The 12417-nt window shown below is 24.2% G+C and overlaps 2 protein-coding genes and 1 long non-coding RNA gene across 3 annotated transcripts in view; 1 reads left to right on the forward strand and 2 right to left on the reverse strand.

The window, feature by feature from the left end:
• Positions 1-200: 200 nt before the first annotated feature.
• Positions 201-5086, reverse strand: LOC124424314. Its single transcript, XM_046963190.1, has 9 exons — positions 4190-5086; positions 3511-3985; positions 2761-3391; positions 2409-2645; positions 1489-1707; positions 1160-1342; positions 832-1052; positions 565-720; positions 201-496 (listed from the first exon to the last, which is right to left on the reverse strand). The coding sequence occupies exons 1-9, from the start codon at positions 4984-4986 to the stop codon at positions 296-298; spliced, it is 3120 nt and encodes a 1039-aa protein (XP_046819146.1). The 5' UTR covers positions 4987-5086; the 3' UTR covers positions 201-295.
• On the reverse strand, positions 4997-7789 carry LOC124424336. Its single transcript, XM_046963244.1, has 4 exons — positions 6463-7789; positions 6237-6401; positions 5113-5951; positions 4997-5014 (listed from the first exon to the last, which is right to left on the reverse strand). Exons 3-4 carry the CDS (start codon positions 5929-5931, stop codon positions 4997-4999), a joined length of 837 nt encoding a protein of 278 aa, XP_046819200.1. The 5' UTR covers positions 5932-5951; positions 6237-6401; positions 6463-7789.
• Positions 7790-7839: 50 nt separating this feature from the next.
• The window catches only part of LOC124424024, a 4770-nt gene continuing 192 nt past the window's right edge, over positions 7840-12417 (forward strand). The window contains exons 1-2 of the long non-coding RNA XR_006942218.1: positions 7840-8817; positions 8983-12417. The exon at positions 8983-12417 is cut by the window's right edge and continues 192 nt beyond it. This is a non-coding gene — a long non-coding RNA (uncharacterized LOC124424024). The remainder of the gene's footprint in view (positions 8818-8982) is intronic.

Below are 12417 nucleotides of genomic sequence, written 5' to 3' on the forward strand. Positions count from 1 at the left end.
TTGTTAACAAAATAGATAAGAAAATTATTATTAACAAACTACATAGAAATTTATTAATGATTATACCAACGTATTTTTGTATGTAGATATTTGTCATAAAATAGTACTTAGATCCTAATTTTTGAACAATTTGTATAGTCTATAAATACATCCTAACATACTGTAGATATATTATATAATGAGATTAATAAACAAACAAGTTTAAAGAATTGTTCTTAATCTTATTATAAAATTTTTATATATATCTGGATTGAAACAATATCTTTGAAGTATACATTTTTATCAAATATAGTTTTTACAATACAAACTTTAAATAATCTATAACTGACATAATGTTCAATTGCATTATTGTATCATTTATTTTTCCTATCATTGTTAATGATGGATCAAATCGAGTACGTAATACCTGCCTTACCAATTGTTTACTAATGTTTATTTGTTTTTTTTCTTGATCATAGGATTTTTCATGATAAAGGTTTGCTTCTGTTGGTATATCCTATTAAACAACTTGCTTATTATAGAAATTTAGAAAGAAGTTTCATTATAATATAAGATAACATTTACCTCAAAAATAATATATATAGATAGTTGCGTAGAGTTAAAACGATCGATACTATGACCGACATTCATGGCGAGTCTTCGAAAAAAACCCAGAAACATTAGATATATTTCTTCTTCTACCCAATCAGCATTTATTAAGATTTGTATAAAAGATGATATCTTTAATAGATATTATTTTATGTAGTTAGTTATATGTGAATTCAAACAAAATAAAGAAATCATTATCTTATTTTTTTTTCTTAAATCGTAAAACAAAAATCTTTAAATTACCTCTATTGTCCTATATATGCCAAGACCGGATGCATATTGATACAAACGTTCAGCAAGTATCATATTACTGTGAACTAAAGTTGCTATTGCAGCACGACACGTCACATTATTAGCAAATGTGAAGTTATATTCAATTATCATATATCCCATTTTAACAATCAACTCAGTTTCTTTTTTTGTTAAAAATTTTAGCATCAATTTGTCTACATAACATGCAAGATCTGAAAGTATAAAAAATTATAAAAAATATATTTACAAAAAAATATACATTCGTACTGTTGCATAATTACTTATTATAATTAAATTAAAGTATCAACAGATTTCTTACTTATAGGCTCAAAACTATTAGCTTGATCTTTGATTAAAAATTGAAACATAAAAAATACATATTCTGAAGATTTTTCACAAAGTGCATCCAATAAAATGTTTATTATCTTTGTTCTAAGATAATAATCTTCAGAATTACTTATGACATTCCAATTTTTACGATTTGTACTTATTATATTGCTTTCTGTAAATAATTAAATTTTATATAATATGTATGGTAAACTTTTTCAATTATAGATAGTATTTTTATTTGATTTGTTGCATCAGGCTCAATACATAATTAAATTGACTATTTAATATTTGAATTTTTATAACTAATTATAAACTTACGCTTAAGTAACATGAATGCTGTAATAGCTTGATTATTTGCTAAATAAATTTCAGCTGACAAGATAACAAAAGCAGCATCATAATGTACATTACATATTTGTAAGGTTTTTAGTAATTTATATGCTTGTATCCAAATTTCATCTACAACTAATCTCGTTAAAATATATATGGCAACATCCAATAATATTTTACATACTTCATTGATTGCACCTGTTTGGACTGAAAAGCCCAAAAATGAAAAATTATTATATTTATTTATTTATTATATTTATTATTTTATTATAAAATTATTATAATTATATTTACTATTAAATATATTTATTATTAAAATTGTTATATTTATTATTTTATTATAAAATTATATTTTTTCATTATTAGTAAGTATAATTAATTTAATAAAAAATCTATGTACTAATATGATAATAATGTTTTATTATCAATGTTTTACACATTGATACAATTGTTTATTTTACATATAAGGGAATGCAATTATGCTTCGTAATTGAAACAATCAATAAGAAATCTTTCTTCTGTATTATTACCTATATTATACATATATGTAAAATTAATAATATAATGTAATATTATTATCTATTATTAAAGTATCTTATTTTCTTATTCTTACTGATTTAAGCATAAAGTCGACAGTAATCTTCGATTAAAATATTGCTTTTGGTCCATATTAAAGGTCTATAAAAATTCTATATTATTATGTAAACAAAATATACTTGAAATTAAAAAGAAGTGTATTTTAATTACAATGTAGTATATCTTTTTCTATTCTTTCATAAATAAAACAGCAGAAATCATGTTTATCAAAAATGTTATAGAACATTATACATTATAACATATTATAATTTACATATTATTACATAAGTATTTTTTAAAATATTGTATCAATGAATTTCTATTGATTTTACCTGCACGTTTAATTATCTTAGATATATGATATTCTGAATGCTTTATTTCCGCACAGAATATTCGAAAACAGCAACGAGAATATAATGATTGATTATCATCTGTTTCTTGATATATATTTAACATATTAATAACATAGTCATAATCTTCATGTAATAATTTTTCCTCTAGATTATTTAGCATCAGATATAAGTTCCGAAATCTATTTCTGTACAGAGAATGTGGTTTAGATAAATTACCTATAAAACAAGTAGTACAAAGAATATTAAATAAGTTATAATAATATATTGTATCATACTTTTTGTGTAGATATAAAAATGAAATGTATTATTATTGTTTTATTTTAATACTTACTAATTGAATGTAACGTATATGATTTATTATAAAAGCTTTCATTATTATCTACTGATCTTGGAGACATTTCATCATAGCAATTTTGATATTCATGTTGTAATAAATTATTAAAAGATGATATTAAATTTGTATCCAATTGATATATTTCATTAGTATGTAACTTTTTTATTAGATTTACGTAAACATCTTGAATATTACGGCGATTTATTATGCAATCATTTAATATTGTTTCAATAATTTCTTTGTCTGGCTTTATAAATTTAATTAGAGTACGCAAGGTGTTCCAATATTCATCAGACTTTATTCTTTGTTTGATTGAAATTAATATATAATATGGTGTTAATTTATCATTACAAGTAAGAGTTTTGCATAAATTATTTACTACATGACTTGGATTCATTCCCTTATTCAAGAATGCTCTTATAGTAGCAGAAATAACTTGTAAATTTACTTTTTTTTGTAAATAAAACTTTTCATATATATTCATAATAGAAGTTATATCAAGTTCTTCTACAATACGAATATATAGTATTTCTACAAAATATATATGTCTCAAAGACCATAAATAATCTATTATATCCGTAAGATGTTGTTTATATTCATAAATAATTTTATCAATTAATTTTTGTAACTGTAAAAAAAAAAAGAAAGAAAGAAAAAAATATAAAAAATTGTTATTATTTATTCTGAAACATTCGTTATATCAGTTATTTATGATTATAAATAGCATTAAAAAAAAGTTTTACATACATCATGTTCGTAATAACACTTCTTTTTAAGGCAAAGACCATTTTTTATCATTCCATAACAATATCCCTTTATATATATCTTGTATTTCCATAATTGTATTTTCTCAATATGTTGAATTACAGTTTTATCATTAGAAACAATATTAGCATTGTATGCATTACAATTACTATTAAGAAGCGAGTCTTTGTTATTATTTACTGAAACAGAATCAATAGAAGTGATAGTTTTAGAATTAGCAAGTAATATTTCCGTAGAAGAAATATGACTTGTTTGTATATTGTCATATTTTATTATGCCCTCCGAATTTGAAAATTCTTTATTTATTGAAATATCTGGTTCTGCAATAGTATCAAATGTTTTAGTGCATTTTAAAATATTATGTCGTATATTTGTACCAAAAGTATTCTGATCTTTCTCTATCATTTTACAATCAGTCATTGCTTTAGTCTCATTATTTAATATAAAAGTCTCATCTCTGAAAATAAATATTTATTAACATAATATTTAAAATATTTAACATAATATTTAAAATATTTAACATAATATTTAAAGTATTTAACATAATATTAAAGTAATCCACACTACAATTAAAAAAGTTAAAATTTTTTAATTATAATCAAATAATATTAAAAAAGATTTTAACATATATAATTATATAAAATAACATTAATATACTTACCGAGATGTGAATGTTTCGGCATATAAGGAAATACAATCATCGTCACTACTATCACCTTGTGTTCTATTTTCTACTTGCTTTTGGTCATTTAGTTGTATGCTGCAAGCTGATATTCTATCTTCATTCAAATTGTCTTCATCAATATTTTCTGTATTTGTACTATATTCTTTCGTTGGTATCGATTCATTCTTTTCATTATCTAAATCAAATATTGTGTATGAACTATTAGAAACATCCTTCTTTGTATCAAAACCAGCCTTCATTGATTCTTGTATAATTTGTATTTTATATGAAGTATTACTATTAGTATCATTATTAGAATTCAAAGTTATATGATTATCTGTATTTTGTAACATATTATTATCAGTTACATTTACGTTATCACATTTGGAAAATGAATTAGAGTTATTATTGTTAAATAGAAAATTATTTTTCATACTGAAACTTTTTTGTTGTATATATGTTCTATCGAGTTTAAATTTTTTATTACCAGTCTTATTCAATAGCATTTCTTCATTTTGTCCAAACCAGTTTCTTTTTTTATGAGAAACAGATTTATCATCTTTTTTAATTTGTAACACTGTATTAGTATACTTATCATTAACTGAGTTACAGACATTTATATCAGCTATATTTGATGAATTATTAATTTGTAGTTGCAACAAATAACTCTGTTCGTGATTTTCAATAAACTCATGTACATTATCTACTGTCAGTTCGGCTACTCTATTAGATACTTCAACCAAGGAACTCTCATTAATATCTACTTTTGATACTATATCTGTTGAATGATTCATATGCTGTGAATTATTTGATATCTGTGTACTATTATTATCACGTTCCTTTACTAATATTATTATATTTTTAATTAGAATATTATTTATTATTTTTGGTAATATTTTCTTTTTTTCAGAATTTTGAACATCCATTTTTTTTATGTCTTCTGAGGTCCATGGAACAATTTGCATTTCTTCTGAAAATTTTCTATGCATTTTCTCATCCAAACATTTATCTTTTAAATTTTGATTATTAATAAAGTCAATCTCAGGATTTTTTTTGGAATTTAAATCTTGCTTCTTTAATTCATTTTTAATATGTATATAAGGTATTGATACTTTTTCATTAGATATATCAGAAAATAAATTTGTATTACAATTTGTGGTAACAATAGATAAATCTGTATTTTTGTGTTTCTGTGTATATTCAACAGTATCATTTATATCTAATTTATATTTTTCTACACTGTTATTATCAATAGAAAGTAAAGGTTTAACAAAATAAGTTTCTTGTTCTTTTGTACACGATGGATTTGTATCAACATTTAGTTGTTTGTCTATTTTTTCTTTTGTTTCTTTTCTTTTCTTTGAGCCATGTTCTTTAATAGTTCTTGAGGAAGATTTTTTTTTAATAGTTTTAGAAGAGTATTTAACTTTAGAACGTATTAATTTTCTTTTACCATTAACTGAAGATTTTCCTTTCTTTGGATTGGTCTTTTTATTTGTATTTATCTTACATTTATTAATTGCCTTTGCAGAGTCAATTTTTTTAGTAATCAAATACTGCTGATGTGATGGAATTAAATTGTCTGCAGCAATATCACGCAAGATGATACGTAGATCTTTCAATCCTAACTTTGATTGTAAATTTTTATATTGTATTGATAAATTTTCTTTTTTACGATTAGAATTTCCTTTTGTAATTTTTATCTTATAAGATTGAGAACATTTCCTTCTTGTCTGCATATTTACTTTTTCTAATATATCTATTATTATTTATATATTGTTTTGTAATTCTTTTTTATTTAATTTTAAAACAAATACATATACAAAAATCGCTATATATATGTATGTGTATAAATAAATATATATAATTATTTAGATTTTATATCAATATAAAACTATGTTAATTTAATATTTTTTTTTGACTAAGATAAATTTATTTACCTGAATAAATCGAAAATGGAAATTGAAAAAAAAAAGGAAAAAAATATTACTTAACTAAAAATTAACAGTGTCTTTCAATGAAAGGAAATATTTAATTATATTACCTTTTTATTAAAAGTCCTGAAGTATATAGTTGATAAAATAATCAAAAATTCCTTTTCGTTCGTATAAATAACAAGTTTAATCGTATTGGACCTTAACTAATGCAAAATCATGATATATTCAAATCCTTATTATATTTGATCTATATATATTCATCTACATCGTACCTGGAATTATAAAATTCACTTTAATTATGATTTATTAATTGATTTAACAACATCTACGCACTTTATATGTGACACGTGCTACGTGAAACAAATACATTTCTTAACTCATATCTGATTGCAATGTTTAATCGAGATACATGATATAAAAGTTAATAATTATGATTGATCATATAAGTTTTGGTATATATAAAAATACAAATATAAATTAAAAATAAAAAAATTCATAATTATCCAATGTATATACGATGATAAATACTTAAAACTTGTAAGTACCGCGTTCTTTCAATTTTTTCGATTATCGCAAGCAACATAAATCGATATTAAACATCGATTCATATCTATAAAGGAAAACGATCATTCACATCTCTCTCTCTCTCTCTTTCTCTCTCTCTCTTTCTCTCTCTCTCACTCTCTCTCTTTCTTACTCTCATTCTCTCTCTTATTCTCTATATATGTTTTTCGTTCTGAAGATATTATAGCATTATTCGTTTTAATTATTGTTCTTATAATCGAAAAAGAAAACTTAAATATACAATAATTTAAAACATGGTTGAAATTATGAAAAATACAAATATTCTATATTTTGATTCTTGAGGCAGTGATTGGTTAATCGATTTCGCCTCCACCAATCATAGCTATCTTTTATTATCTTTCTCTCTCTCTCTTTTTTTCTCTCTTTTTCTTTCTCTCGCTTTCTCGCCGAGAGGTGTCTGAAGTTATTTGATACATATATATATTGGGTGTATCACGAAATGTGATCAATTTATTGTTTGGTTATTCTGTTGGTTGTAGATCGATCGAAAATATTTTTCTTTTGTTATGATGTAGTCGTAAGGGAGCCTCTAAAATGATTACGGTAAATTTTTTTGTTAACTCTTTTTTTACCCTGTAGTTTTTAAATTCAACAAGTAAATTATTAAAAATTATTATTATTATTTACTTTTCCCATTTGACCTAAAAGAAATATTAAAAAAGAATATCCTTTATCTTAATTGAAACGATGTTCAAAATGATATTTATCAGGTGCATATTTAAAAATGGAAAATAAATGACTGTTCAATTTTTTTTACGGCATCTATATGCATTGATGTACGAGTATGCATTTATAATTAATTCTCCGTTGTATATTTTCCAATGTTATTGGAACTTTCAGTATCATTAGATACGTTTCCATGTATACAAGGAAATATTTACAAACAGTCAATAATGACTCAATACTACTCTACGTATATTAACAATTCTGGAAAGCGTACAACGGCGTAACATGCGATATATGTACCTCGTTAATAAAGAAATCTTTTATCATGTCTTTTTTTACGGAACTTTTAAATTTGGCAAAGTATTATTATTATTATTATTTCTTTTTTCTCGTATAAACCGAAGAAACATTAAAACAATATATTCTTTAACTTAAAACAATGTTAAAAATGATATTTATCAGCTACAATTTTTTCAACTATTATATATATATATATAATTTTTAATGATTTTTCTTTTTTGATTGAAATGAAAAAAGAAAAGATATTTTTTTATGATATTTGCCGAATTCGTTTCAATATCTATTAAAAGATAAATGTAAAAAGATTTACAGGTTTATTTATAAAAAAGAAAAAAAAATTTTTAACTTAACCTTAAAAACTTCGAAAATAAAAGAATCGAGAAAAAGTTTTATCATCTTAAAGCTTTGTTTGAATTGTATTATATAAGACTAACAAATTTTCGTTTGATTCAATAGCAACAGAATGATCTAATGTAAGCTGATCACGTTTTGTAATTCACTCGGTATATGTGAAATCATTCCAATTTAAGAAATTCCAAGTTTTTTTTTCTTCATGAGATAAAATTTCTTCGAATTTCTAATGCGTAAGGACCTTGACGATCTTACGTCTGCCCTGTTATGTCGATCACATTACCGCCAGCGGCAAATGTTGGAAGTTTTATCTTAATAATAATAATAAATTTTTAATTTTTCCGACAAATTAAAGCTTTAAATTGATTGAATATAATAATTAAAAAGTAATATTTAATATTGATATATAAAATTAATATTTTATATAATAAGTATATTAAGTTATATAATTAATTAAATAATTTAAGTAATCGGATAAAAAATGGGTCAAGTTTTTAGAACTGTTATTATGAAATTAAAAAATGATTAAAAAAAGAGAGAAGAGAGGAGGAAAAAGAGAGAGATTAGTGAAACGTAATAATTATACGATGTAGTTTTAAAGAGAGAGAAGAAAAAAAACAAAAATAAAAAGTCAACAGCACACAGTTCTCAAGTGGATCGTCCATTAATTGTAAAGTACTGACCGTATCCAGTGTTCTTTAATTTCGATGATTGGATGAGAATAATATGATAAAAATGAGAAATTTTAATGAATTATAACTTTTTAACGTGACGCATCGTTTGATTGTAATTATAAAAATTTTAAATAACGAATAATTAATTAAAAAAACTTTAATTGTTTTAAAATAATAAATATCAAATATGAATTTACCATTTTATAGAATATAATATTAAATTATGAAAAAAAAAAGGATTTATAGCATACAAAATCATTATAACTTGGTTTTGCAGATGAAAATGAATTTACAGAGATGATAAATAGAGAGACGACCATACATTTGGGAATATTCTCAACTATCTTTGATTTGGGGACGTTGTTTGAACCGGACATAGAATATGGATAACGTTCAAATTAGATATCCAGTAAGGATTATCCCAACAAGCTGTGTCCTACATCCATATTCTATTCCTTTGATTAAGTCATGCATTTCTCTATGACACCTATTCGTTTGAGAAGTTGTTTAGTTAGGATTCCATTCCATCAGGGTATCCTGTAAAACGAATTTGAATTTCCTATTCACGAGTTTATGAATATCGTCATCTTGGAAGTGTTACAATATTACAATGAACGCATTTATATATCGACGTGCGTTAAGAAAAATAATGCATTTCAATGTTCTTACGAAAATTAATACATTTATTATGAAAAGAAGCATGTTTAAATTATGTCCGCGATAAGTAATACGTTTTGAAAGAAAAATATTAACTTATTTTGAACATTGCTACGAAAAGTACAATGTTTCACTTTTTATTCAATTAATTATGTTCGATTAATTAGTCTTATGAAGACTGGCGTTACTAGTGAAATGTTGTTATTTTTTGCGAATAATAATTAAAACGTATTTCTTTTCATGACGTATTACATCGTAATATTTTAGTTTTTCTAGCCACAAAAAAAAGATAACGTGCTATTATTCGTCGCTTAAAAATGAAAATACATATCACATTTCTCGAACGAAATCAAAACTTATTATTTTTCATGGTCACAAAGTTTAAAATTCTAAACTACGTAAGACTAATGAAACACGTTACATTTCGTTACGCACGTCGATACACTCTACATACGTGACTATGAAAACTAGGACATTTTAATATTCCGTCACGAATAGAAGCACGTTTCGATTACATTCACGGGAAAGTAGCATGTTCGACGTTAATCGCGATGTAACCAGCACGATTTATAATTCGTCACGAACAATAGTAATTTATTTTGAATATTGTTACGAAAAGTAGGACGTTTTATTTTTTCTTTAAATTATGTTCAATTAATTACGATTCAATTAATCACGATTCAATTAATTACGATTCAATTAATTATGATTCAATTAAATTAATATTACGAAGAGTGGCGTATTTCAGAAATGAAATGTTGCTAATTTTTGCGACTAATGATCGAAACACGGTTCTTTTCGTGACGGATTAAACTGAAGCGTTCTAGTTTTTCGTAATAAAAAAATATACAACGTGCTATTATTCGTTCCTATAAAAATAAAATACTGTGAAAATTAAAAATACATGCCACTTTTCCCCAATTCGAAATCGAATTTTAATTCGAAATTTATTATCTTTCGTGGTCAAACGAAGTTCAAATTTTTAATCTATTTAAAACTAATGAATTTTGTTAGATTTTGTTAACGCACGTCGATGTCGAGAATATAAATGAGAAAGATAAAGAGTAAATGAGAAGGGAAAGGTGGTTCGTTAGTCAATGTAAAATTTATTTCAAATTCAAGACGTCCTCTAGAAAAAGTAATCGTTCCAGTGGAAAGGCAAAAATCGATACATTTAGCAGATACGGTCACGATCGAGACCAATTCGCCAAAATTTCAACGATTACAATGATTTTTCGCCAAAATGGGGATACGATGTTCGGTGTATTGAAGTCATACGAAAGAAGTCGTCATTCCTTTCAAACGTCATTCTTACGTGGGCGACGCGAAATGACAAAGAAAGAAAGAAAATCAAAAAGGAAAAATAAAATAAAATAAAATAAAATAAAATATATAAAATCGAATTAGTATACATACATTACAAACCACATAAACAGTATATACTGTTACGTTAAACGTACCTAAGTAAATACATATACACATATATACATGCATATATATATGTGTGTGTGTGTGTGCATATAGATATATATGTATGTACCTATTGAAATCGTTGAATTGTTGAAAAGTATTCGAAACGTTGGTTAACTAGAGAAAAATCGTCGCAGCTTTTCAACGATATCGTTGTGGTTGTTTTATTGAAACTATGTATAAACAACGAAATTACAAGTACATCATCATGTGTGGTGTAACGTGTAAGGATTCTGCTTAGAAAGATCGTTGAATCAAGGCCTCTCATTGATTCAAATTCTTGCCTCCCATCTGTTGTTGTTGTTGTTCTTGTCGTTTTTTTTCTTTTTCCTTTTCCTTTAAGTATTTTTTTTTCTTTTTTTTTTTGTTTTTCTTTTTTTCCTTTTTTTCTTTCTTTTCTTTCAACTACGTGTGCAAACCATGTTGGTGCTACTGTTTTATTTTATTTTTATTTATTTATTTATTTATTTATTTTATTTTATTTTATTTTATTTTATTTTACTTTATTTTATTTTTTTTAATTTTTTTTTTCGTGTACTTACATCATACATGCATGCGTTTATATCTGTCGCTGTCATTGCGACGATGCGTTTTTTTGTTTATTTATTTATTTTTTTTTTTTGGTTTTTTGGTTTTTCATTTTTTCTTCTTTCCGTTTTCTCTTTATGTTAATTCTTTTCATATTCGTATTTGTTATAAATCAATGATTTCTTCTTCTTATTTCCCTTTATCTTCGTACGGTTTTTCGTAAACAGACTATGAGGATTTGTCAATCGATCGTCTCGTATTACATTTGGGTTCGATTTGTGGAAAATTTTTTTAAAAGCAACAACGAGTCCTTTTCTGTCTCCTTTTTTTTTCTTTTGTCTTTTTTCCATTTTTTTCTTTTCTTTTATGTTGTCTCTTTGACTCTTCGTTCTTTTTTTTTTATTTTTTACAATAGTTTTCTTCAGTCGCGTAAAGATCGAAGATATATTTTCACAGGTATGTGTAATACATACATACATACATACATACATACATACATACATACATAAGTACGTAAATATACTTTTCAATCGTTGACGCTGGAAGATTATCCTTGACTCCGGATACTAATTATTTTATACATTTAACTCAACGATTTTCTTTTACTTCTTGGTACGATTCCAATCAATGTCGTCGGTAAAGAGTTATCGGTCGATAGTAAGTAGCATGTAAGTAGCGAGTAATAGGTGATATTGAGGGAATATTTAAAAGACTCGATATGTAAGTGACTATAAATTATCTCATTTTATCCAGAATATTATAATAATAATAATATAATAGTAATAATAATAATAATAATAATATTAATAGTAATAATAATAATATTAATAATAATATTAATAATAATATTAATAATAATATTAATAATAATAATAATAATAATAATAATAATAATAATAATAATAATAATAATAATAATAATAATAATAATAATCTAGAGGATCGACCGTTGAAAAAGATCGCAACGATATCGTAGAAATTTTATAAAAAGTTTAAATAATAAAGGACAACGTGGCAGTTATCGTTTGAATTTACGTAAATTGTTTTTTTCTCTTCT

Source organism: Vespa crabro, chromosome 5 (genome assembly GCF_910589235.1).
Source record: "Vespa crabro chromosome 5, iyVesCrab1.2, whole genome shotgun sequence".
NCBI classification, from domain to species: Eukaryota; Metazoa; Arthropoda; class Insecta; order Hymenoptera; family Vespidae; genus Vespa; species Vespa crabro.

What these genes read in the sequence shown, in the direction of transcription:
- LOC124424314 (XM_046963190.1), bottom strand. Translation starts at nt 4,986, where the DNA reads ATGAATCATTCAACAGATATAGTATCAAAAGTAGATATTAATGAGAGT. An exon ending in AGTGTTATTACGAACATGAT is followed by an intron (nt 3,392 to 3,510) that starts GTATGTAAAACT and finishes TTTTTTTTACAG; the next exon opens with TTACAAAAATTAATTGATAA. An exon ending in GCATATATAGGACAATAGAG is followed by an intron (nt 721 to 831) that starts GTAATTTAAAGA and finishes TATCTATTAAAG; the next exon opens with ATATCATCTTTTATACAAAT.
- LOC124424336 (XM_046963244.1), bottom strand. Translation starts at nt 5,931, where the DNA reads ATGCAGACAAGAAGGAAATGTTCTCAATCTTATAAGATAAAAATTACA.